Source organism: Aegilops tauschii, chromosome 7 (assembly GCF_002575655.3).
Source record: "Aegilops tauschii subsp. strangulata cultivar AL8/78 chromosome 7, Aet v6.0, whole genome shotgun sequence".
Classification (NCBI taxonomy): Eukaryota; Viridiplantae; Streptophyta; class Magnoliopsida; order Poales; family Poaceae; genus Aegilops; species Aegilops tauschii.
The window spans coordinates 212,072,114-212,098,192 of record NC_053041.3 but is presented as its reverse complement, the minus strand read 5'-3'; the positions used below and the strand labels follow the sequence as shown (position 1 = coordinate 212,098,192).

The following is a 26,079-nucleotide window of genomic DNA, read 5'->3' as shown; positions in this document are numbered from 1 at the left end:
GGCGAGCGCGCGCGTCCGTCAATCAGGCTCAAAAATGGGCCGGGAATGGATCGTCCGCGGACAAAAAACGTACACGCGTCTATTTGGGTCAGCGCATTAGGCTGCCTTTTCTGTCCGTGCCGACTCAAACAAACGGCCACGGACGAAATGAGTCGCCCCATTGAAGTTGCTCTAACATCTTAAAAAAAGAAGACCGCATTTTGATATCTAAAGTGGAAGTTCAATCTCGGAAAGCACGAAAGTACTCCCTCCGTTTTAAAATAAATGACCCAACTTTGTACCAAGTCATCTATTTTGAAACGGAGGGAGTAATATGAAGATAATAAAGTATTTCAAATAGCGACTGAACTGTACTGTACATAACAACTCAGGTTACACGTGGCGTCATGAAGCTTGGACATTGCACAGATCACTGACAAAACTGTGGCTGGCATCACATCAGAGTCTCAGAAACCGGGAGAAATGAAAATTCCTGGAAAACCTTCTAATAACGGCTGCAAACTAGAACAGCTCGCAAGGGTTTTTGGATGTCAGCTCATACCTTACTCCTGTATCTGACCAGCTTCGCCAGCGTCTCCTGAGCGGCCACCGTCTGGGCGTCGCCGTGCCCGAGCATCACCGTCCGGATGCTGATGCAGGTCCGGCACAGCTCCTCGCCAGTGTCGAACAGCCCGCCGCGGAGCAGCAGCTTGGCCCTCGTCTCGAGCAGCGTCGCCTTGAGCAGCGTCACCTCCTGCCAGATGAACTCGTCGACGCGGTGGTTCGGCTGCAGCTTCTTCCTCCAGGACAGCGAGCCGCGGTTCCAGTCCTGCATCCGCGACGTGTAGGACTTCTCCACCTCCTCGAGGATGTTGGTGCACACCTTGAGCAGCTCCAGGGCCGAGCCGCACCGCGAGAACGTCATGAAGGACTCGATCGCCAGGGGCAGGGCGGTCTTCCTTATGAAGAGCACCATGTCGACCGCCTTGAGCTGAACGGCAGGTGGCTCCGACTTGAAGCCAAACACAAGGAATGCACTAGCCCACAGGTGGTCTGAGTACGCCGAGGGGTTGCCAGCCCTCATCACCCCGTTCACAGCCGCGGTGGTTGGCGCCAAGCCTCCCCTGATCTTGCCAAAGAGCTGCGTGATCGGGTGGAACTGGATCCAGCAACCAGGATGCCGGGTCGCCTTTCTTGCCAGCCCGAGCTTCACAAGCAAGAGTGCCGACTCCACCTCAGCTTTTCGGCCATTAGGAGCTAGAAAGCAATGTGTGCCACATAGAAATGCAGTCTTCAGGGACTCACCCCAGAGGTGAATGCTGCCTTTCATCGGCAGCTTGCTCGCCGTGGCGGCCAACAGCGTAGACGACACGGGTGCAGGAGCTAACCAAGAACCGGCGATGATCATTTTCGATGTCAGGTGTCCTCCTTTCGCTCGGTCCATCAAGGCAAAACAGAAGACCAGAACCTTTATCAGGAAGGAATTGTTACGGCAGAAGCCGTCGTCGTTGGCATCGTGCGGGAACAAATTCTCGTTCAACGATATCCTCTCAACAGCCTCAAACAGAGTGGAAGGAGCGATCATGAGCTCCGAAAGCAGTGAACCGACGACCGACAGACCAAAGCTCAGCCGGCCCAACCGCTCGTCCAACTTCCTGAGTACTTCCGTTTCGTCGGCCGGATAGTCATTCTTAAGCTTACCCTTCATCAAGATCATCGCATCGATGTACGAGAGCTGTGGTAGCTGCATCGGCTCGAGGTTCATCACACGTGGCAACCGCGTGGTGATAATGACATTCGTCGCCCCGGTGTTCCTTGGGATGAAGTCATGGAGGTCCTTGCCCTCCCACCAGTCCCTCTCGTTCTCAAGGTTGTCAATGATAAGCAAGTAGGGCACATCCCGGAACAGCTCCCGCTTTACCCTCTGGAATGCATCAATCTCCTGCTCCTCAAAGCTCCTGATCCTGCCCCTCTCCTTCTCTGCCTCAGCACTGATATCCAACCCCAAGCTCATGGACAAATTGAGTATGTTCTGCCTCACGTACCGAGCCTCCCCTCCAATCCACAGCACCATCTTGTACCGCTGCGAGTACCGGTAAGCAAACTCCAATGCCAGCTCTGTCTTGCCAATGCCTGAGGAGCCATTGATGCAGACCACACTGGCACCGCCGCAGCCCTTGCTGTTGCACCGGAACCTTGACCTCCTGTGCTTTGATCTCTGCTTCTGAAGGCTCCTACCTTTCCCCGACGACAGCTCGATCACCGGATCGATCCAGGCCTCCAATGTCGGCTCCTTGCATTTGCGCATTTCCAAACTGATGTACTTGGCATTGGATGTCCTCACCGTGTCGCTCTCCTCGTCGGCAAAGCCATCGGACACGCCGCTGGATCTTTCATTTGTGGTGGAACCCCTTGAGCAGTCCAACACTTCTTGGATATCTACCGAGGATCCAAAGAATATCCCCTCGATTTCACTCAGCTCTTTCTCCCTTCCGACGAAATGCCGGTTCCGCGGGAACGGTATGCCTCCGGACCCCTCACTCTCCTTCTCAGCAATGTTCTTCCTGCCAAGCTTAGACTGCAGCAGACTGACTGTCTTTGACACGCAGCTTCTCCAATTGGTCTCATTCGCCTCGAGCTTGAACTCGTGGCACCGCATCAGCCCTTCGAATGCTTCCTTCCCTTCCTTGTCCTCCAATTTGCCATCAAACAGCCCGGCAATCTCCGAGGGTTCGGTGTCGAACAGTATAGGGATGAGGTTCTTCTTCTGAGCAAAGAATCTGATCTCCTCGAGGCTGAAGGGGTTGAGGAAGCTTGACATGGTGACCACCACGACGCCAAACGCCACGGAGCAGATAATCCGGTCGGCAATCTCGTGAATCTGCGTGTCGGAGTACTTTGCCCGGTCAGCCACGAAGGAGGCGATGCCCTGCAGCTCCAGCTCCGCCTTGAGCCACTTGCAGAACCTGCCGAGGTTGCCGTTGTTGTGGTGGCCAATGTACACGTCACAGCTCCGGAGCTTGGCGTTGGACGACGGCGACGCCACGGGGCCCCTGGTGAAGGACACCCGCGGCACGGGGAACGAGAAGGACACGCGCGGCGGCGCGCCGCCACAGCCGCCGCCGCCGCCCTCTGAAATCTTGGCCGGGTCGATGCCGCTGGAGTCGTACCGCTCCGAGGGCGGGGTGCGGGACGCGCTCGGCGCGTCAGTGTCCTCGGACTGGGACCCGTTGGAGCAGGACGCCGGCGACTGCGCCGTGGTGGTGGTGACGCTGGAGGCCTTGCTTTCCTGATGCAGCTGCCGGTGCGGCTGCTGCGCCGGCGGCTCCGGCGGGTCGAGGACCCGGGGCGAGATGTACGGGGACTGCAGCGCCGACACGAAGGCGGAGGACGGCGGCGACGGCGAGTAGAGGTGCGGGGTGAAGGAGATGGCCGGCGAGATGGGGTTGGAGCGGTCGGAGCTGCTGCTGAACCCGGCATTGGTCCTGATGGTGAGGGGCTTGGTGGCGACGGGGATGTCCTTGGGCACCTCAAGGAAGCCCGGGGCTTCCTTCTGCTCCTCCATCTCCATGGCTACCAAATCACAACAAAGCTCGGTGCTTCTGCTGGAAAGCGCGGCATGATCTGGAGCTCCTCATGTCCCTACCAAAGATTCAAAAGAAAAGGGGAATGATAAGAACAGATTCTTCCTTATTAGAACAACACAAAAGAGAAAGCATTTGGTCACATCTCATTCGAAAAACAACACACACAAAAAAATACTGTTTCAACAACCTGAACCAATCTGCAGATTCCGCACTTGATTCCATCCAGAAACGTGTAAAGGAAGCGAGAGTTTGAAGAAACAGGTCAAGCAAAAAAAAAACTTACTGGTATACTGAGGTATCCTTCAAGAATCCAATGCCAATACTCTTGCCCACTCTCTTCAGAGCCACTTGCTGAACTGAAGCTTCAAGGACCAAAAATGGCAGGGGGGGCTGGAGCCGGATTTGAAAAAAGTCCTAGTTTTCCGACTCGAGCACCATTGAATGGATGGGCGTAATAACTATGCTCCCTATCTCCGTGATCTTTGTCCTAGGACTAGGAGGAGGAGCGGCCCATTGGTGCCAAGAAAGTACAGCCTCAGTTCGGGGGTCCTCTCTTGAGATGACCACCAACCCCTAAAATAAACCGGAAACCAAATGTGGCATCAAAAGGCGCAGGCAAACGTGGAGCTACTAGTGTCTCCTAGTAGTAGCACCAGTGCTACCAGTGCCACTGCCACACAGCACAAAGGCCAGCGCCATTTCCCATGGTGAGGAACGGTGGGCAGAGCCCGAATGCAGCAATGCCCAAGCCATCCTGTCCGTCCAATTTCAAGATCACAGCCAAACTGCTGGTACTCCTCCTACTAGGAGTTTTGACCATGTACAGTAGTACTGCAGCACTGGATGCGGCAAAGCAAAGCGTGATTCTCATCTGGAGCTGTGCTTGGAGAGATTATTATACTGGTGCTGGTTTGGGTGGGCCATTGAACAGTGGCATCTGCCTGCCTAATCCCTTGTTTTATGTGCTGTGGGTGGCGCCCCCTCCCTCACTGTTTATTTTACGATGTCCCAAGCTTTTAGCCATGGTCAGGGCCTACTCCACTAATCAAGTCCAGTGCAATGCAATGCCTTGGGAAAACCCTAGACCTAATCTAGAGAACCAATGGGACGTACTACTACTGCTCAGCTGAGGGAGGGGGGAGATCCTGCAGTGGATAGCGCACAAGAAGACATGAAACAGTACAGGGCATGGCATGGCCTCAGCCTGTTGTGGCATGGAAATCTGGACCCACGAGAGAGAGGGAGAAAGACCAGTCCAACTGCAGCTGCATTCAAATCAAATCCTACCATCGCACCAGGAAACAAATACTCTTTCTCTCTCTAGACTAGAGTGTTGCATTGCAAAGCAGAAGAGACCTTTCCCCCTCTCCACGCGCACAAGTGAACAAAGCACGGAGCACAACACTCTTTCTCTCTCTAGCACATGTTGGAGGGCAGATGTGGCAGGCAGGCTGGTGGTGCGGCCATTGATGATTTGATTCTCTCCGGCTCCTTTCCAGGGTGAAGGTGAGTCACATGTTGACCGACGGCGATGATGGATGGATGGACGGCATCTCCGTTTCTGTTTTCTTTCTAGGGCTTCCCTTGGGTGGCGGCGGGAATCTCGAAATAGATGAGGTTGGTTCCTTCGAGCGGGATGCATGGGCTCGACTTCAAAACTCAAATCGTTCCTTAGAAGAAGAGTACCTGCTGGGCTAAGTAAATACTCCTGCACTTATTACTGTACTCAAGATCTCAACCAAACCGAAACTGATAAAGCGTTTTTGTACCGCCTGCAGTATAAATGAGCCGTCAGAACAGTATGCTATCCGGCGTTACGGTTCAGGTTAAGAGTACTCTCAGGGCTCCATTAAAGGATGAACAGCACATATCATGAATCATGCGCAGGGGGCCTGATCGTGCGTCTGTTCGTCAAACAATAAGGAATAGGCTACACATCACATACGAGTATCACTTATCTAGAGACGTCGTCAATAGGTGAACTAAATTTTTCTCAAACCTCTTGAGCCTCATTTTTTCTAAGAACAAAATTTATTGCTTTTGGCCTTCAGTAAGCCCAACAATTCACAAACAGTTCATCATTATATTTCGACAAAGCACAATGGCTCACCAGACGCAATGATCAACAAAAGCAACAAAGCAATGCCCACATTGCCTAAACTTCGACGCATGAGAGCATCTCTCAAGAAATAGTTATTGGGAGCCTCCGAAAAATTTGTGTATTGGGAAGCTGAGAACTAACCTATCCCCTAAATTTAATAATCCTAAAAAAAATGCCCTAACTTTAATTTCTAAAAAAGTTCTTTGCTACTTGTCACCTTTTACATACAAAACACCGTTTAAACTCCGTTTCAAATATAATGACACCCACAAACAAGTGCATAATACTAAACATAATTAAGTAGCAAAGATAATATTTTAGTGTCATGAAATATAAGTGAAGCAATGGGACATAAACTACTCCCTCCGTTCCTAAATATAAGTCTTTTTTAGAGATTTTAATATGGACTACATACGAAGCAAAATGAGTGAATCTACACTTTAAAGCATGTCTATATACATCCGTAAGTAGTTCATATTAAAATCTCTAAAAAGACTTATATTTTGAGTACTTCTCAAATGAGTTAAGCCCTCTTGTACTAATCCTTAGGGCCATAGGTCACCACTCCAGGTTTCTACAGCGGTCCTTTGTACAGGGTGGGGATGGTCCAAGCATAAGCATCATCGTCGTCGAGAACCTCCTCTACGGGCTTGCCCTTCTTGGTGACCTCCAGGGCCTCCTCCTTTGAAAGGATCGATATAGTTGACTAGAGGGGGGGTGAATAGGCAACTAACAATTTTTAGCTTTTTTTACCAAATTAAACTTTGCATCAAAATAGGTTGTCTAGATATGCAACTAAGTGAGCAACCTATATGATGCAACGACAACAAGCACGCAAGCAAGTAAGAGATATAACACAAGTAAACTAGCTAAAGTAAAGGAACGAGATAACCAAGAGTGGAGCCGGTGAAGACGAGGATGTGTTACCGAAGTTCCTTCCTTTTGAGGGGAAGTACGTCTCCGTTGGAGCGGTGTGGAGGCACAATGCTCCCCAAGAAGCCACAAGGGCCACCGTATTCTCCTCACGCCCTCACACAATGCGAGATGCCGTGATTCCACTATTGGTGCCCTTGAAGGCGGCGACCGGACCTTTACAAACAAGGTTGGGGCAATCTCCACAACTTAATTGGAGGCTCCCAACGACACCACAAAGCTTCACCACAATGGACTATGGCTCCGCGGTGACCTCAACCGTCTAGGGTGCTCAAACACCCAAGAGTAACAAGATCCGCTAGGGATAAGTGGGGGGAATCAAATTTCTCTTGGTGGAAGTGTAGATCATGGCCTTCTCAACCAATCCCGAGCAAATCAACAAGTTTGATTGGCTAGGGAGAGAGATCGGGCGAAAATGGAGCTTGGAGCAACAATGGAGCTTTTTGGGGGAAGAGGTCAATCAACTTTGGGGAAGAAGACCCCTTTATATAGTGGGGGGAACAAACCAACCGTTACCCCCCTTCTGCCCCGAAGAGAGCGGTAGTACCGCTGTGCCAGCGGTACTACCGCTTGCCACTATAAGCGGTACTACCGCCCCAAAGCGCGGTACTACCGCTTGGCCCACAGCGGTACTACCGCGGAGGGAGGGCGGTACTACCGCACAGGAGCGGTACTACGGCCCCCCACAGCCGCGGCCAGTACCGTAAAACCCGACACGAAAAAGGAGCCCTCGAATCGAGGCGGTACTAGCACGAGACCGCCGCGGTACTACGGCTTGGGGCCACTAGCGGTACTACTGCTCTGGAGCGGTACTACCGCGCCCAGAGCGGTACTACCGCTTGTGGCACCCAAGCGGTACTACCGCTCCGTCCCGCGGCACTATCGCAGGGACCAGAGATAGTACACACATGGGGCTACTAGCGGTACTACCGCTTGTAGCACCCAAGCGGTACTACCGCTCTGGCCCGCGGTACTACCGCTGGGACCAGAGAGGGCACAAAGAGAGGAGAACCAAGCCCATCATCGAAACGGAAAGGCTCAGAGGGAGGGGCAAAGGAAGTGTACGTGATGATTCCGCCCTAGCCTTTCCAAAACGGACCCCCTCTTGATAGTACGGTGATCCCTATGAAACTAGTCCACCAAACTAATCCGAAAGGACTACACCGTCTTCGCTTTAAGCTCCGAGGGAAGGAAATCGTCTCGTGCCAAAAGAATGAATCTCTGAAAAACACTCAACGCACACGATTAGTCCGCAAAAGCATTGTCATCAATCACCAAAACATCTTAGGGATAAATATGCCCTTACATCCTTGGCCATAAAAGAAGGCAGAGGAACCGTCATGGCCATGTAAGAAGGCGGAAGAACCATTATTGAACATCGCCACAACCACCGCTAGAAGGGCCAAAGCGATGACACAATTGGAGACCTATCTAAGGGCATACCAAATTCTGACCCCCAATCCGGTCGCCGCATCCGTCTGCGGACAAAGTGGCCGGGGGGGGGGGGGGGGAGTCCGTGAACACTGATGCGGAAGCCGGCCATCCAACCGTAGACACGTACATTTCAAGGCGGATCTCAAGAAACCAGATAAAATTCGTGCAAACCAGATGATTTTCATATAAACCGGACGAAAACAATTACATTTCAGACATATTTCAACTAAATAATAGGGGACTAATTTGATTCTAACCTAGTCTACCGCCGGCGACGGCAGATCCCATTTCTCACGACATGTCTTCTCTATGTCTGACATCAAGCTCGCCGGACTGCCCGGAGCCCTAGAAGGAAATGCTTCAGCGGGAGGGGAAGAGTAGCCTCCGCTTCCGTAAAGCACGGATCAGGGTTGGTTTTGGGGCGGGAAGACGATCGACGTGGCCTACGCCCCGCTAAGCGAGCAAGTACGGACTGTGTAGGCCGGCGAGGCATAGGCGGTGGCCTCCTTATACGTCTCGAACGTATCTATATTTCATGAAGTATTCATGCTATATTTACATCAATTATCTATGACTTTAGTGCACTTTTATATTATTTCTATGGACTAACTTATTAATCTAGTGAAAATCCATATCTGGGAGGTCCAAACACGCTGAAAATTGATGGAGATTTTTTATGAAATATATGTAATTTAAAAAAAGAATCAACACAAGATGATGCCAGATGACCCCACAAGCCCTGGGGACGCGCCCTCCCCCCTCTGAGTGGGACTTGATAGTATCTCTATCTTCTACAAATTTCTATGTTAGAAGTGTATGGGTAGCGTGGAAGAAATAATTTTCTTCATGGTGGAGGTCAATCTGTTAAAATTATGCTTCTGATGATTAATGTACTCCCTCCGTTCCTAAATATAGGTCTTCCAAGAGATTTCAACAAGTGACTACATTCGGAGCAAAATGAGTGAATCTACACTTTAAAATATGTCTATATACACCCGTATGTGGTAGTTCATTCGAAATCTCTAAAAAGACTTATATTTAGGAACGGAGGGAGTATTAGCTAAAATCAAGATTGCACTAGTTCACATGCAATGTGTTTTCACTTTTTTCCCTGTGAAATACAGTGGGCTCCAATCTTAAAGCACGTCGGTGTAGTTATGGGCTGATGCTACGATTCCACAGTGCATGTGCGTTTTCTACTGGTATGTTGCTGTTTAGCAGCTTAGCATAGCTTCTACTTATACGTGATGCAACAGTATGGGTGCAGACCATGTGTCCATGGGCAGGCACGCTCTCGTGTGCAGGAAGAAAGTATATGGATCAATTATTAGTTCAGTCCAAGAGAGTAGGCCCTAACAACAAGCTCCCCTATGTATAATTGAACATGGCTTGGTGGCTGCATCAGGCATATACAATGCACATCACCACATCACTGGCCTGATATTTTGCTTCCCATCGCACTGTGATCCAAATAGCAATTGGCCACGGTCGTCGCATTTTTCGGCCAGTTGAAATTAATTAATTGGAAGACATGGTTATTGTCCCAAATGAAAAAATAATAATAAACTCTTGTAGCATTTGTGTATGTCTCTATCACATTTTACAAACAATCCTTTTTGTTGCATCACATGAAAGGTTCAATCAATCAAGCCCTCCATCACAATTCACAGGTGACTGATTACCTGTCTCCAAAGCTAGTGAGAACCAACTAAGCTAGGACACCAGATGCAACCCAGTACCACCAAACCTAGACTATCTTATAAAGTACTGGTACAAGCCTGCTATAATTACCGATTAAAGTAAGGAAATTGGAGCTTAGCAGTAGTAGTAAGAAGCTAGGCCACCTTACCTCGCATGGGGTACATAATTTCTGATTAAAGCAGGCCAATGAATTTTGCAAGCCCAATCACTCCAGTCGGTTCCAACTCCATTTCTTAACTACTGCCACTTTCTTTGTGATCAGGGAACAGTTTGTCAACATCTCAGCCAGATTAGGGAACAGTTTGTCCGGTGACACTTTCAGGTGCTAACAGAGGCGTGGTACAAGAACAGGTTCAGGTTACCCCTGATGCCGATCCATCAAGCAGGCTACTCGCAGATAATGTGTATTACTCTGACGAAAAAAGAAAAAATAAACATTTTTTTACCTACTAGTAGATCTTTTGTGTTCTCGTCGAACCAATCATCAATGCCGCGAGGACGCCGAAAGGCATACTGCAGGCAGGGGATCAGATGTCAGACGGATGAACTCATCTGGATCTCGATCGAGTGCCTTGCTGCCGCCGCATTGCACGATACACTGCCCATGCCCGCGTGATTCGCATCGCTTTCTGGCAAGGCAAGGTCGCAGTTGCAGATCACGGATGGGTATGGTTCCGTTTCCTATGCAGTGATCACCGGACCTGGGTGGGTTGGCCTTCCTCCTTTTTATTAGGGCAGCAGAGGCGGGTTCGGAAGGAATATGCTATTTGGCGCTTACAAGTTCTATCGAGGCCCACAAACAGCTCATTCGTACTTCTAACTGCGCCGACCTATGTCTCTTTTCTATTGCTAAAAAAAAATATGTCTCTGTTCTTCACCTCTTTTGGAAACTTTTCCCAGAAGGTTCCTTTGGTTTTCCATAACGTTTTTTTGGGTTTAGTCCGTTCTGTTGGCTTTTGTTTGTTTTTTTTCCTTCTTTCTTTTCCCCTTTTTGTTTTTGCCTTTTTTGTTTTCTTTTTTTTGCATAGTCGTGAACATGTTATTAAATCCATGATATTATTTCAAATCAATTAACTTTTTAAAATTCACAAACTTTTTAACATCCGTGACTTTTTAAAATTCCTAATTTTTTTCAAATGTATGTATATTTTTCTATCTATTAACATTTTTTTCAAATTCCCAAACTTTTCTCAAATTCATGATTATTTTTTTGAAATTATATATTTTTTAAATTTTCTTAAGCTCGTGAACATTCAAAGTGCAGACTGTTTTATCTATATCGGCTCTAGCCAGCAACGGGGATTACCCAGCCAAATATTGGACTCGCATCCCCATCCACGTGATAATCTTTCCATGCCCATCCATGTCCTCGTTCCCGTGATAGAACTGAACACGCGTACGAAGACCGCACCCGCGTCGCTCTCCAGGGGGGCGGCTCGGGTGACCTAACCCCGCCGCCGCAGCCACCCCCTCCTGCTCCCTCCCCCTCGCCGCCGTCGGGCGTCCCCGCCGGGCAAAGCCCGTGCGGCTGCCGGCGGCGGCGGGCCTTTTCTCTCCCGTCACGCATGGAGGCCATCCCTGGACGGTGCGCCGTGCATCACGGAGCTGCACGCCGGCGTGGATCTGGCCCTCCGGCCTCTTCTACGACGCGGTGGCGCTGGATGTTGGGGCGGCAGCCCCAGGAAGCGGCGGCCCCCTCCTCTCTTCCTCGCAGTGGAGGAGCGGCGGCTGTCCGTTTTGGCGGCGGATCGGGGCGTTTCTGCTCGGATCTGGTGGGCGCGCGCCGTCGGCGGGATGCGGCGGTGCTGGCCGTCCTGGGCCGCGTGGGTGGCAGGGCGGCTGCGCGTGGTGGAGGCCCCGGCGCCTCTGGCCCTTGGCGGCATGGAGGGCCTGGTGGTTGGGTCGGCGCCATGTGTGCTTTGCCCTCCGGACAGATCTGATCTGGCCGGTGCGACCTCAATGTGCGGCGGCTCAGATCGGCGGCGACCCGTGCACACGATGCTTGATGGAGGTTCCTTCAGCGGATCCGGGTGAAAACCTAGTTCTCAGCTTGATGCCAAGACCGGCGTTGGCAGCACTCTTTTGTGTCATTACCTTCTTGAAGGCCTCGCCGTGGAGAAGCTCCAGACCTCTATCTGCTACCTCCGGGGGAAACCCTAGATCAGTAGATCAGATGACGGCGGCGCGTTGGTGTCGTTTCCTCCTTGGGGGCGTCATTCTTGGAGGCGTACACGGGTTCGAGGGACCAGTGGGCGGCTTTTTTTGGTGGAGCGGTGCTTCATCCTGCACATTGATGACGGCGGATCTCGACGGCGTGGTGCAGTGGAGACTCGGCGCCCGATGCGCGGTGCTGGACTCGCGCAGGAGGGGGTTGCTGTCTGACGTCATGGTGGCATCGATGGCCGAGTGGCCTGACAAGGTAGAAGCCTCAATATCTGCTCTGAAGACGGACCGGCGGAAGATGGCGGCGACGACACATGTGAGTGCGTCAGACCAGTTCATGCCCCAGACCCGGTATGTGGCTCGGCTGGGGCTTCTGGCTTTTGATGATAGACTTAGGTGAGTGGACTGGGTATTTGGCTCAGCTAGCGCCCCTTCATCATATGGATAGGAGTAGTGGCATATGATGCCAAGATGGCGGATTCAGGCATATTGTTGTAATACTTTGTATGGTCCTCGAGAATAATCAATAAAGTGGCCGCATGCATCTCCCAAATGCAGAGGCCGGGGGTCATCCTCCTTTTCTAAAAAAAATGTCCTCGTTCCCGTCAGGTTTTACATCCCCACGGGAAACCCATACCCACAATCAGCAGTAATATTCAGTAGAAAAAATAACATTTCAGCACAATAAACAACAAGTCCTTTTAGAGGGTGCGTTATGGCTAGATTATGATCTTCTTTGGGATTTTTGGGACAAACGGGTGGGTATGGCAATTTTTTTGAGTGGGCATGAGCGAGAATTATCTGGGGTCTACTGATTTTAGGGCCCACATGTAAGTCCTTTACAGGTAAGGTGGGTAACATGTACGGGTTGTTGAAATATATTGTCCGTCTGTCTCCACCAGTTCAGACTTTTGGATGAGTTGGCTGGATCATGAATTCAATATGGTATTAGAGCCAAGAGGTCTTGCGTTTAAGACTCTGCCAACACAGTATTAAAAAAAATTCTGCAGCCTACATCGATCCCACATCTAAGGACTAAATAAGCCAAGACGTAAGGGGGAGTATTGAAATATATTGTCCACCTATCTTCGCCAGTTTAGACTTTTTGAATGAGTTAGCTGGCGCATGAATTTAATACAAGTAATGCTATCCCATCTCCATGTTAGCTACTAGGTAAGGTATTGGACCCAACAACTTAGGTTTTAAAACTAGCTCATCCTTGTTCTCCAATAGAGTAATTACCCACGGGTACGTGGATAATGGTTAAACATTGCCGACTTTGAGTAGGAGTGAGCGTTCCTAGCTTTAAAAGAAAAATGACCAAGCCAATGAGCGAGCGAATAGCCAGGAGCAAACTGTTAAAGGCACGTGACCTGTTTGTAGGTTAGTTTTTTTTTGAAACGGAGGCGAATTGCCCAGTTAATTTACGAAAAACCGGGCGAAAACCGATACAAACAAATCACGTGCGGACTATTCACAAAGAATGCAACCCCATAAGCACATGATCGATCCGACAATCATACCCAACACATAACGACCACCAGTCCCCACACTGCTACATCGCAAAGAAACCCTCAACGAAGACCACAGGCACCACCAAATCCACGGAGATAAGCCAAGCCATAAGGACAACCTAAGAGACTGGTGACCAACCATCAAGCAGCTGCGGACGCCTTTTCTGTGGCGCTACTCTTCTTGCTCTTGCTCTTGAGAGCCTCCTCCACAATCTTCTTGCCAGATCCAGGGCTAGCCCTCTCCAAACGTGCGAGCAAGCTGTGAATCTCCAACTCGAAGAGAATCTCGTTGACCTTGTCACGCACAGAAACCTGCCCAACTGTCACCTGCGACTGGGTGACCGAAGCGTCAGAACCTCCATGATCCACAAAGGCAAGCGGCTGGCTGGGCTCGAAAGGACCAGGCGGCAACACACCGACCGCATCAACATCATCAACCACAGGTACCACCGACACGATGGACTCAGGCGTCTCCAAATGCACACATGACATAGGCGAATCATGTCCCTCATTGTCCACAACGACGAATGGCGGGCTTGCCGCCAACATTGGCAAAGACGGCATCATGGGCATCACCAAGCCCATCTCCTTTGGAAGCACCATCGACAAAGGCGGAGATGGTGCCTCACATAGCTCCTGCAGCCCAGGCATAATCTGCATCACCGGAGTGACGACCTCGGCGATGTGCCTACCACGAGGAGAGAAACAACCATAGGGGTCTGTTTCACCCTCGCCCTTGGAATCAACCTGGATCTCGGCCAACGGAGGCAAATCTGGCATGATTGTGAGCCTGCACAGAACCACCTCAGCTCTCGCCAAAAAACTCTCAACTCCCATCAGGCAGTCTTGCAGCTCAGCCTGCTTCGCGAGGACGGACTGCAGCGGCACCTCTACCATGGTAGCATCCTTGGTAGGAGCAGGCACTTGGGAGGGCGATGGAGCAGCACGTCGAAGCGGCGTAGACTGGTGGTTGGTGTTCTTTGCACGACAGAAGCGAGCAGTGTGGCCGAAATAGAGGCAACTTCTGCACCGAATTGGGTCCCTGCAAGAGTGGGCATGATGACCTTTGGAGAGGCACCGAAAACATCTATCCTTCAACCACGACGGAGGAGCCGGCCGGGCATTGAAAGCGGGCAGACGAAAGGCCTGTGAAGATGGCGAACGACGGTGCTCGGTGACAAGGTGCCAGCCTTCCAACGTTTCCCCACGAGCTGTTGGGGCGCAACATATGGGATCAGCGGGCATCGTCTTCCCTCTGAAACATCCAAGCCATTCCCCCCAACCAGGACGCACGGGAGAAGCCTCCGGGATGGTGCATGAGAGACCTGTCGGTGATGGATCTGCCTGATCTGGCCATCGTAAGGATGACGGCGTTGACATCGGGGACGGCGGCAGCTGGCCGGAGGAGACGCCAGCAAGGGGAGCGGGGGTGGCGCCCACGCCGGCCATCCGCCCACCTATGGTCGGGTCGGCCTTGCGGGAGGCCAGCGCAGCCACAGCTAGCGGCGGAGACGACGGGCGAGGTCGGAGCAGGGAGCCTCGCGGATGCGGAAGCTGGCAGCTTGCTTGTAGGTTAGTGATCCGACACTAAATAGGCGCTGCCGGTTGGAAAGAGGGTGATTTGCTCCACAACATTAACATGGGTTTAAACGGGCCATGGTCATGGAGCCCAGTTTACACAAATATGTTTCTTCTCTTTTCAGAATTATGTTCAAAAAATCTAAACAAATGGAAAATTGGATATTCCCTATGTTATGAGAATATCCATATAAATATGTTTCTTCTATGTATTTTTAAATATATAGTCATGTATTTCAAAAAATGTTCATATATATTCAAAAAGATCATATACTTCTAGAATTTTTTCACACATTTTAAAATCAAGTAATAAAAGGTGTTCAAGAATTTGAAATTATTTTCATGTAAAATTTAAGAAGATTCCCCTATTAAAAATGTTCATGTCTTCAAAAATATTCATGTAGTTCACACTTTTTAAATTACATTCATGTAGATGTAAAAAAATCACAATGTTTAAAAATACTCATGTGTTTATTAAAAATACAGATAAATAAATATGAAAAAATAAACAAGGGAAAAATAGAAACTAGATTTTTTGTGTGAATTTTTTTCCAAACAATAACATCGCAACCGTCTGAGCCATCATGTGCTACTAGGTGCAGCCATATGGGATGCGCATGGGTGAATGTCATTTGTAACGCTACTGGGCCTGAGCCATATGGGATGCACGGAGGCAAATGTCGTTCATAGCACTACTGGGCCTGGTCCATATGGAATGCGTGTGGGTGAATGCCGCTTATAGCGGTTTATAGTGACCAGGTACTATTACAATATGCCCCAAAAAGGCAAAAATTCATCTCTGCACCAGTGCTGGCGAAAAAAATCAAAACAAATACTAGAAAAAATTTCAAAAACTCCCATTTTTTTGCGGTAGACAATTTGACGCGTGAAGTACGCTTCAATTTTCAAATCATTTGGACATGTGAGCAGCTCTCAGCAAAAAGGACAAATTGAGGGTACGTAAAAAGGTTTACTGTTCATGTACTGTTTTGGCCCAATTTGTCTTTTTTGCTGAGAGCTGCTTGGATGTCCAAATAATTTGAAATTTTGAGCGGGCCTCACGCATCAAACTTTCTACCGCACAATTTTTTTGTGGAGTTGTTTGAATTTTTGTGTTTTTTTTACAATTTTTTTCTAACCAGGTGCAGATGAGCCTCGACGCCGAAACGCGGCGTCGCCAAAAAGGGCACTACTACGATATACCATCAGACTAATGAGGATGAAAAATTGTGCGGGAAACATAGTACAGACACCGACCAACATAACAACACGCCCACTGTACCTCATACCTCATAGTCGACGAGCACGCCATACTACCAAGGGGAAAATATCTGGTGCACCAGAGCTTGTGGTGCTACCGGTGCACCGAACTCACATTGTGCTCTTAAATTGTTCAGAAAAATTCTGAAAAAAATTAGCACACTCACACAACATCAATGTAGGTTTTCATAAAATTTCAAGTCAAAATTCGAAACATAACTCGAAAAACAAAAATAACAAATTCAATACTGAATAGTACGTAACAAAATCTGGGCTTTAGATTTGGTCCATTATCACACTGATGTTAAATTTGTCATTTTTGCATCTCAAAAAATATTTCAAAAATTTATACGAAATTTTGGGACATCATACATTGATGTTGCGTTAACGTGCTAGTTTTTTTTCCAGATCTTAAAAAATTCTAGGCGTCCGGTGCACCGTAGCACCACGAGTGCGGGCGCACCGGATACATTTCCTACTACCAATAGAGTGGTGTTGGAATGCGTGAAAAAATACATGAAATATGCGAACATCCCTGCCAAGTCTATAACTTAGAACCCTAATTAACTGGTTTCACCACAAAAGACCCTAAACTATGCTTAGTTCAAAATGTGCTAAAAGTTCGTATAGCATAAAAAATCCCTACTTGTAGGCCATACCTCTCTCACATTCAAAGTGAAGACTGAAGAGAGAAGACATGATCGATCTAGAACAAACTCCTCCCTACCAGGGGAACGTGAAAAGGGGCCGCTCCATTTGAGGAGATTGTTGCCTCGGATGCTGCCCCTAGGCGTCCAAATGTACGTGGCTAGCTAACCAGCGGTTCATGGCTCGCTAGTTTATGCAGTGGACGGATTGTGTTTACGCTCCCCAACAATGGCGTGCTCACTTGTCATCTCTCGTTTGGAAAACTGAGCTTGTTTTCCTTGACCACGGCATTTCGTGGACCGGCAAGGTTTTCTTGCTCACGTTTTTCTTTTGGTGTCGTAAAAAATAGATATTACAGTACAAAAAAGAATTGAGAGTAATAATACGGTGGAAAGTTATCGGCAATGTCGGGGTCCGTCTGAATCGACGTACGGGTGGCGACGTGTATATGTGGCGGCCTGGCCAGGGCAGGGTTGTTGGGGCAGCGTGAGCTCCAACGACTCCAGTCGATCCCGGGCCGTTGAACGAACAACGGACGGCAGATATCCGGTCACAGTTGGCGCTCCCGCCACGCGGACGACTTTTCCCCATGCTTCCCGTTCTCCCGGGGCATGCCTAAACTTTTCTCCTGGCGGAGCCCACTCCTCATGACCAGACGGCGGCATATGGTGTGCACCGGTACCTGGCGCCAACACTACCCATGATTCATACATAAACCCCGACAATGCCACTTACTAATGAACAGCAAAGCAATGCTATGCATAATGGCATCGTTGCTAATACTAACAGGCACAGCCAAGGCTAATTTATGCGGCTCGCCACGGCACTACCAACGTCCGGTGCCCCATTAAAAAAAACGCCTGGTGTTCAAACTGGGGTTGGTGGCGTGGCTCCGATAGGTCCGTAGCGTCACAATTGCTGATCCATTAATTAAACTAAGAAACTATTCTGCTGACTCGAAGCCCACGAGAGGCAGCCGCAGCCGGCAGCCGCTTCCATTTGGAAATCGGAACCCTCCGGCCATCCCGTACTTAATTGCGGCCATTAGTCAGCCATGATCGGATCCTTGCCCGGTGCTCTGCATGTGCTGCTGCCCCGGTGCTAATCTTAATCTGCAACAAATCGCCACCCCGCTTGGCAACTCAAGCTAGAATCGAGGAGAGCAACGGGGAGAATCTTTCCAATAACCCAGGTAGGTAATTCTTCTCGTTCTTATTGGACGAGACTTGACTGCTCCCTTCCCATGCTCCCATCCGTGCTCCCGCATACGTGGCTTGATTTGATTGGAAGAAAATAAGGCCCGGCCCCACCCTTGAAAATCAGGGGGAAGATGATTAGATTAGAAAAGAAAAAGGAAAAAGAACAGCCGTAGGATGAAGTGGGAGCACGGATGGGAGCATGGAGAGGGAGCAGGCAAGCCGGATCCGTTCTTATTATCTATACATGCTTCAGTTGATTGGGCAGCCTGTCGTGCTTAAGATGCGTAATTGTTTGCAGACAAAACGAGAGAGAGCATCTGTGGAGCAGCTGCGTGTGGAGGAACTCTTCAGATATATAGATAGATAGATTGCTGGGAGCGAGAGACCGAGGAGCGATGGGGTGCATCTCCTCCAAGGCACTGAGCAGGTCAGGGAGCCTGCGGGGGAAGGCCAACCAGGGGCTCCAGAGGAGCGGCCTGGTCGAGGAGATCATCCTCTCCAACTCCAAGAGGAACGGCGACCAGTTCCTCGCCCTCCTCTGCACCTCCAGCTCCGCCGCCAGGAAGAGCAAGGTCGACGCCGCCGAGCAGATCGAGACGATCAACGTGTCTGACCTTCTCGCCGGGCTGGAGGAAGAGAACACACCGGAAGGTGCCGAGGAGCGGGGCGATGATCGGAAACCAGACGGCGGCAAAACTTCGTCGCCTCGGTGTGCATACGATGGCGCGGCCGGGAGGGCGGTCAGCTTCCGCACGCTGGAGGAGTTCGACGCGTTGGTTTCGCGGTGCGGCTCGCCGGAGAAAGCGGAGCCTGCACCAGCACCAGCAGCTGAACCAGACGCGTCCGTGGAGCCGCCGCCGCAGAGCAGCTCCTCCAAGGAGCAAGCCGCGACGGCCACAGGGAGCAGCGAATCCGAACCAGACGCGTCAGCGGTGCCGCCGCAGAGCAGCTCCACGGAGCAAGGCGAGATGGCCACCGCGAGCAGCGCTCCGGCACTAGGGGAGGCGCCTGGCGGCGCGAAGAGGCGGGCGAGGGCGAGGCAGCTCGGCGAGCTGAGCGCGACGCCGGGCTTCGACTTCAGCAAGTCCGGCAGCCTGAGGGACTGGCTGCTCGGCGGCGGGCAGATGTTCTCGCCGGGCTCCTACGTCACGCCCAAGTTCGGCAGCGTGGCGGCGGCACCGCCCGAGTCCGCAGAGCACGGGGAGCGCGCGGTGTTTGATCCGGAGCTGGTGGCGCAGCTGGAGGAGGCCATGGAGGAGCTCTCGGTGGACGAAGAACGCGTGCTGCGGGAGGTCTTGGAGGTAATCGAAGCGGGAGAAACACAGAGGTTGGAGAGGCGAGATGCTCCGGAAGTGCTGGCGGTGATTGTGCAGGATTAGGCGTCAGTTTGGTGATGATTTTGGTAGCTTTTGTTGCCGTTTTAGAGTGCTTGTGATGTGATTTCAGATTTGTGAATCCTTTGTAAGGAGAAATGTACAGCAAAGATTTTATTGTTTCAATTTTTTCGTGTTGTTTCTCCAACATGTCTAGAAGCGTGTCATTTTATATTTAAGAGAAAAAAAAACAAAAATAATGTGCACAAACTAGTGAATTGCCTCGCTGATTAGAGTCCGTGTAAGTAGGATATTGGCATCGTTTCATGCGCTTCAAAGCCTCAAGGATAAACTACAAAATATAGAACAATAGAGGTGGTGGACCCAATAGATATACTATGACTAGCATTGCTTCATAATTTTCATACCACCATTGTCCATGTCATATGTCATAGTATGTCACTCCTTCCGTTGCAAAATAAGTGTCTCGAGGTAGTACCTTCTTTGTTGTCACAATTCTGTTCCAAGAAGATGTTATTCTATTTTATTCTAGTTGCACAAAACTAGTTGCTCAATTAGATATCAATACTACTCCATCCATTTCATAATATAAAAACATTTTTAAGCTGGAGGGTGTAATTAATTAAAATGGACAACAAGTCTGAAAGAAGCATTTGATCGCAATTGTATCACTCAGATAAAGCTATGGATATAACTTCCTCATGGCACCACATGCATTACGCATTAGTGCCTACTAGCTTTTTTTAGGGCTATTAGTGCCTACTTGAGCCTTTTCGCACCTGTGCTCCATGGATCGTAGTTTTTTTTTAATAAGCAAGAAATGGTATTTCGAAGTTCCTTTAAAATGAATTTTGTCTCAAGTACATATGGATGTTCTCCATGCACCTGTAAAATTTCATTAAATAAAACTCCCTCCGTTCTCTAATATAAGACCTTCTAGGTAATTCAAAATATTGATTATATACATACTAAAATGAGTGAACATAATACATACTAAATGTGTTTAGATACATACGAATCAAGAAAAAGCTAAAAGATCTTATATTAAGGAATGGAGGGAGTACAATATATTATACGCCACCCAAATTGAAGACAAAATCCGACCCAAAACAACAAAACGCAAGCTCATTTTTGTTTGTCTGTTTTTATACATGACATACAAATATGTATATTGACGAAACTTCATACAGATATACTATACATCTATATGTACGTGTACAAAAAATCAGAATTTTTGAGCTATAAAAGTTAATATTTCCAAACCTTTCTTTCCTTGCCTCCCTGGAGCCCGTCCTCCAAACGACATTCTGCTACTAGCATGCCTATGGTACCCCTTTTCAGTTTCGACACTTCAACCATCTTAGAAAATTACACATGTCGTTAACATAGTGTGATAGTCATGTGTGTTGTCCATGACATAGGGAGAGGATGTGGGTATTTTCATTTTTTTCATGACACTGCAAAAGTTATACAACTTTAGCCAAGTCTCTATTGTTTCAACAAAGTGTGCAATATTAAAAAATGTGAATCCCAGACTTGAAATGTAACTCGGAAACCAAAAAGATAAATATGTTGACGATAGGTCAAATTCAAGGCCACATAATTTAATCTATTTGTTTTCTATGTTGTACATTTGGATTTTTTGTGACTTGTTAGATGAGTTATGTCCATGGCCCATTTTTCTCAAAACAAAATACTAAATATTGACCTTGATCACCCTGGATATTCATTCTCTTGAATCAAAGAAGAATCAGACCAAAATAGCGATATCAGAGTGGCCCATGCTATGGCCCACTTTCCACGTGCTGGACCTGATGGAAAACGGGCCTCCTATTTGAAGCTTATTGTATTAAATTGGAGGGGAAACACACAAAATGTTCCCAATGGGTTGGCTCATTTGGCAGTTCATGGCTCCATCCTTCAAATGGATTTTGCCTGTTGAATATATAAATGCAAAATATTAAATTTTTTAATTTTCTAAAAAAATGCCCTCAAATTTAAAAAATTTCTCAAATTTTAAAAACCGTAAATATTTTTATACTTCTTGAAAATATTTTAGAATTTTTGATAGTTCTATGAAATTTGTCAACATTTTTCAAATAAAATGCAAACAATTTAAATGTCAATATTTTTTAATAACATTTTTAGCCAAAAGAATACTAAAAGAAAAGATGATACTCCCTCCGTTCCATAATGTAGTGCCTATAGATTTTTGCAAAAGCCAAACATTACAAACTTTGACCATATTTATAACGAAAAGTAGGTACATCTAAAATACCAAATGCACATCATTGAATACATCATGAGTTATATTTTCGGAATGTACATGTTTGGTATTGTAGATGTAGGACAGTTTTCTCTATACACTTGGTCAAAGTTGGCAAAGTTTGACTTTCACAAATATCTATAGGCACTACATTGTGGAATGGAGGGAGTATATAAAAGGAGAAAGGAAGAAGTAGAAAATATCCCACCAGAACAAAACGCTAGAAAATACAACTACGAAACCTCAAGAAAAATTCCTCGTGCCTCGCCTGCCATAGGGCCTGGACTATGACACCGCCCATGTGCCTTTGCCCGTCCTTTCGACAGGATGACGATCAAATATGGGACCTCCAATTCCAGAGAGCAACTAACCAACGGTTACCCCTTTGGGGGGCTCTAGCAAGTGGCACCTTTTTGGCCTAGGAGCGCGCCAAGTGGTGTGTCTAGCCGCCGCCATGTATTGTGTGTTGGGCACTCTCTCTTCATTTCATATTTTTATTTTTCTGTACGTGTTTCCGATATTTAGTTTTTTTGGCTTTTTGGTTTTCACCTGGTTTTCCCTATGTTTTGAGAAACAAAATGTTTGGTCAACTTATGTTGACCTGCACGGGTAATAGGAGTGGTGGTCAAATATGGATTTACGTGGAAGTGTAGAATAGTGAGCAAAATGCTCTTGCATGGGCCTATATGGCTTGGCCCAATAACCCGGTCAGTAAATAGCCTACATGCCCTAAGGAGAAAAAAATCACCCACTAAAAAATTCAGGGAAGTTTTCCCAACATGCCAAAAAAGAGTAAAAATCATTGAAACAAAATGACCATCAATTTAGAAAAAGTATTCATGGATTATAGAAAGTTTTTTAACTTATAAAAATGCTCATGGATATGAAATAAATGTGCAGGAGATGCAAATATTGTTTAACTTTTATTGATTTATTATTGAAAATGAACATATTTTGAAATATAATATTTCAAAAAATACATGAACTTATTTTAAAATATATTTAGTAACAAATTTAAAGTGACAAAAGAGGAGATGTAGAAACAAAGAGGCAAAAGAAAAATAGAAGAGGAAAAAAAAAAAACTTACAAACCCCAGGAAAAAAACGAGTGTCCTGAAGGAAAGCACTCATATTAACTGAATGGGTCGGACCTTCCTCGTAGGCCCTATGCAATTTGACCCCTATTCTTCGCAATGATCATAGAATAGCAGTGTTTGACGGTTATTCGGAAGAAAGAGGGTTTGCCTGGTGGAAATGCAGAAATGATAGATGAGTCCCTCAGGGTGCGTCGAGTTTCTCCCCGTAAAAAAGAACTGAAAATTAGGGTCCATAGAGTCCGCCACTTATCTAAAAAGGGAAGAAAGATAAGGCCCTTTTTTGTGTGCTCATCCTCATCGGAGAAAAAAAGGGGCCAACCCTATTTGATGCTCGTTGCGTCAAATAGGCGACCAATCGAAAAGGGCGCGTGAGTTAGGCCGACGTATTTATGAATTTCTCTCGTTATGCACATGAGACATTGTGTTTATGGATTTTTTATATTTTTTGTTTGATTTTCTATTGTATTTCGTTTTGGTTACTTCGGTTTCCTTTTCCCCTTTTTTATTTATTTTACCATCTTTGGTTTTCCTTCTTTAAACACGAACAATTATTTATAGAACCTTCATTGGATTCTTCATTTTTCAGTATACGAATATTTTGAAATTTTGAAAAATAATTAAACTAAAATTATTGAAGATTATTTTTATTTTATTTAAATATTCACGTAATTAAAACATGTGCGGCGCAGCGGCAGCTTGGTGAAGTCCCTCGCGGCGGCGAACCTTTGGCGCTGACAAGGTGTGAGACACTTGAATCTTAGACTTCGTGGTCTTGCATAAACTTTTGAACCGTAGAAAGCCTATGTATAATGAACGCTTGTACTAAAAGAGTTTCTTAGCCATATACTCCACGACACTTATTTTGGGAAGTAGAAAGTAATGATATATCCTTTCAACTCCCAGTTTTACACTGTTATTTACTCTCCAGCTGATAGCAATTGCCACCGAACCTTGCCTAGAAAGGGAATGTGCTTCATTGAGCCGCAAAATGTTGTTGCGCCCGATTGGAATTTGGATCGCCCCCCACCCCGCCACATGCGAGCAGCTACTTTTGGTAAACCTCCTAACCCAAAGTTAGCCGTTCAAGCAAGCAACAGTCATCTTGAAGATATCTTCTGTTTTTGTATGTATCCGAACTCCATTATTAGAGCAGCTCCCGCAGTTGCCATCTCAAGCAAGGAACAGCAAGCACCAGAAAGGGAACCCGGCCATGTGGGTGAGGCTATAGATCACACGCGGCCCATCCGGCGCCGATAGGCGACAATCCATCAGTTTGCAGGCCCAATAAAACAAAGGTGCCCACCTGGATAAGGATAACTGCAATGCAATTGTCCGCACGCACCAGCCAAACGTTGGTTGCGTAGCCAGTCGATGACGCCACGCCACTGCATCGCATCGCGTCGCGTTGCTGAACCGATCCAGATTCTCTGCGTCACCCCAGCTGCCCCGCACCCGGCACCGTCACGGCTTACTGACCGACCCCGGTCGTCACCCAAGCGCACCCCAGCATAAATAATGGCCGTGCTCGGCAGCAACGCCGCAGCATCTCCGGCTTTACTCCTCTTCTTTTTTTAGTCGGTGCGTGTGTGTGCGCGCGCGCATTTCGCTCGTTCATAGACATGGCTTCCAACGGGAGCGCCGGCGAGGTCAGGGATGTCCACAGCAGCGAGACCACCAAGACCCTCCTCAAGAGCAACGACCTCTACGATGTATGCAGACTGTCTCTCCTTGTTATCCTGCACGCTCGTCCCTGAATTTATCTGCTGAGAATTAATGGCGCGAGTGTTGTTTGATTTGCAGTACATGTTGAAGACGATGGTGTACCCGCGGGAGAACGAGTTCATGCGCGAGCTCCGACAGATCACCAACGAGCACATCTTGTACGCAATTCCGCTCCCTTCTCCTGCCCCTTGAGAATTGCTGATCATGGCATGTGTATTTTAGAAGAATTGCAGATGAGTTAATGGGGATGTTTATTTGTTCTGGTTGTAGCGGGTTCATGTCGTCGCCGCCGGACGAGGGGCTGGTGCTGTCGCTGCTGCTCAAGCTGATGGGCGCCAAGAGGACCATCGAGGTCGGGGTCTACACCGGCTGCTCCGTCCTCGCTACCGCGCTCGCCATCCCGGACGACGGCAGGATCGTCGCCATCGACGTCAGCAGGGAGTACTTCGACCTCGGCCTCCCCGTCATCAAGAAGGCCGGCGTCGCGCACAAGGTCGACTTCCGCGAGGGCCCCGCCGGCCCCATCCTCGACAAGCTCATCGCCGACGAGGACGAGGGGAGCTTCGACTTCGCCTTCGTGGACGCCGACAAGTACAACTACGGCAACTACCACGAGCAGCTGCTGCGGCTCGTGCGCGTCGGCGGCGTGCTCGCCTACGACAACACGCTCTGGGGCGGCACCGTGGCCATGCCCGACGACACGCCGCTCACGGAGGAGGACCGCAAGAAACGGGACTCCATCAGGGGGTTCAACGCCATGATCGCCGCCGACACGCGCGTCGACCCCGTGCAGCTCCCTATCGCCGATGGCATCACGCTCTGCCGCCGCGTCGTTTGATTATAGGACCGGCGGAGCTGGTCGCGCGTCTTATGTGTGACCGAAATAAAATAAGCTGGCATGTTTATTCGCGACATTTTCTTCTAGTGAGCATCTCTACCCGCTCCTCTTTCAAATAAATTATTTAATAATAGAAAAGCTGGATATATAAAAATAAAAATACGATAAAGAAGTTGGATAAAATATGCGCACTCCAATAACTTCTCTTTCTCCCAAAGAACACCGCAACCCCCTTTCCCGCCTCTGGCGACTACTAGCCGTCACCGTAGCCATGACACCCCGGCTCCCCGTTTACCCACTGCCGGGCAGGCCCACCCACTTCGTCTTGTCGCCGCGCATGCACCTTTGTCATGTCACTTACGGACGCGACTCCCCTGACGTGTCGTTGGCACACTGGCATGTGGACCCGGTCCCATATGTCAGGGGGTAGTATGTCAGACGATCCCGCTCCGTCACTTACCCTGCATCAACCCTTCGCACAATCCCGTCTCGAGCTACCTCGTCGTGGCGCCCAACTCGAGCTTGAGCTCAGTTTCTTTGCTCGAGCACAGCCTCAAGTCCACTGTGCCGCTCGAGCCACCTTCTACGCCACGCAGCCCGGCGCTCCGTCGCGCCTCTGAAGCTACCTCAACATGCCGTCCAACCCTGGCAGGTGAAAGAAGGGGGGAGAGGGAAAAAATGGGCCCAATGCATGCCGGATCTGTATGTCAAGGACATACTGGTGG

General features: G+C 48.6%; 3 protein-coding genes across 3 annotated transcripts; 2 read left to right on the top strand and 1 right to left on the bottom strand.

Moving 5' to 3' along the window:
* Nucleotides 1-320: 320 nt before the first annotated feature.
* Nucleotides 321-4,130, bottom strand: LOC109756501 (uncharacterized). The gene is made up of 2 exons (XM_020315359.4): nucleotides 3,850-4,130; nucleotides 321-3,621 (listed from the first exon to the last, which is right to left on the bottom strand). Exon 2 carries the CDS (start codon nucleotides 3,548-3,550, stop codon nucleotides 536-538), a length of 3,015 nt encoding a protein of 1,004 aa, XP_020170948.1. The 5' UTR covers nucleotides 3,551-3,621; nucleotides 3,850-4,130; the 3' UTR covers nucleotides 321-535.
* A 13,665-nt stretch (nucleotides 4,131-17,795) lies between these two features.
* On the top strand, nucleotides 17,796-19,670 carry LOC109756493 (uncharacterized). The gene is made up of 2 exons (XM_020315330.4): nucleotides 17,796-18,090; nucleotides 18,396-19,670. Exon 2 carries the CDS (start codon nucleotides 18,493-18,495, stop codon nucleotides 19,474-19,476), a length of 984 nt encoding a protein of 327 aa, XP_020170919.1. The 5' UTR covers nucleotides 17,796-18,090; nucleotides 18,396-18,492; the 3' UTR covers nucleotides 19,477-19,670.
* Nucleotides 19,671-24,224: 4,554 nt separating this feature from the next.
* On the top strand, nucleotides 24,225-25,428 carry LOC109756499 (tricin synthase 2). The gene is made up of 3 exons (XM_020315346.4): nucleotides 24,225-24,503; nucleotides 24,595-24,674; nucleotides 24,787-25,428. Exons 1-3 carry the CDS (start codon nucleotides 24,414-24,416, stop codon nucleotides 25,352-25,354), a joined length of 738 nt encoding a protein of 245 aa, XP_020170935.1. The 5' UTR covers nucleotides 24,225-24,413; the 3' UTR covers nucleotides 25,355-25,428.
* The last annotated feature ends 651 nt before the right edge of the window (nucleotides 25,429-26,079 follow it).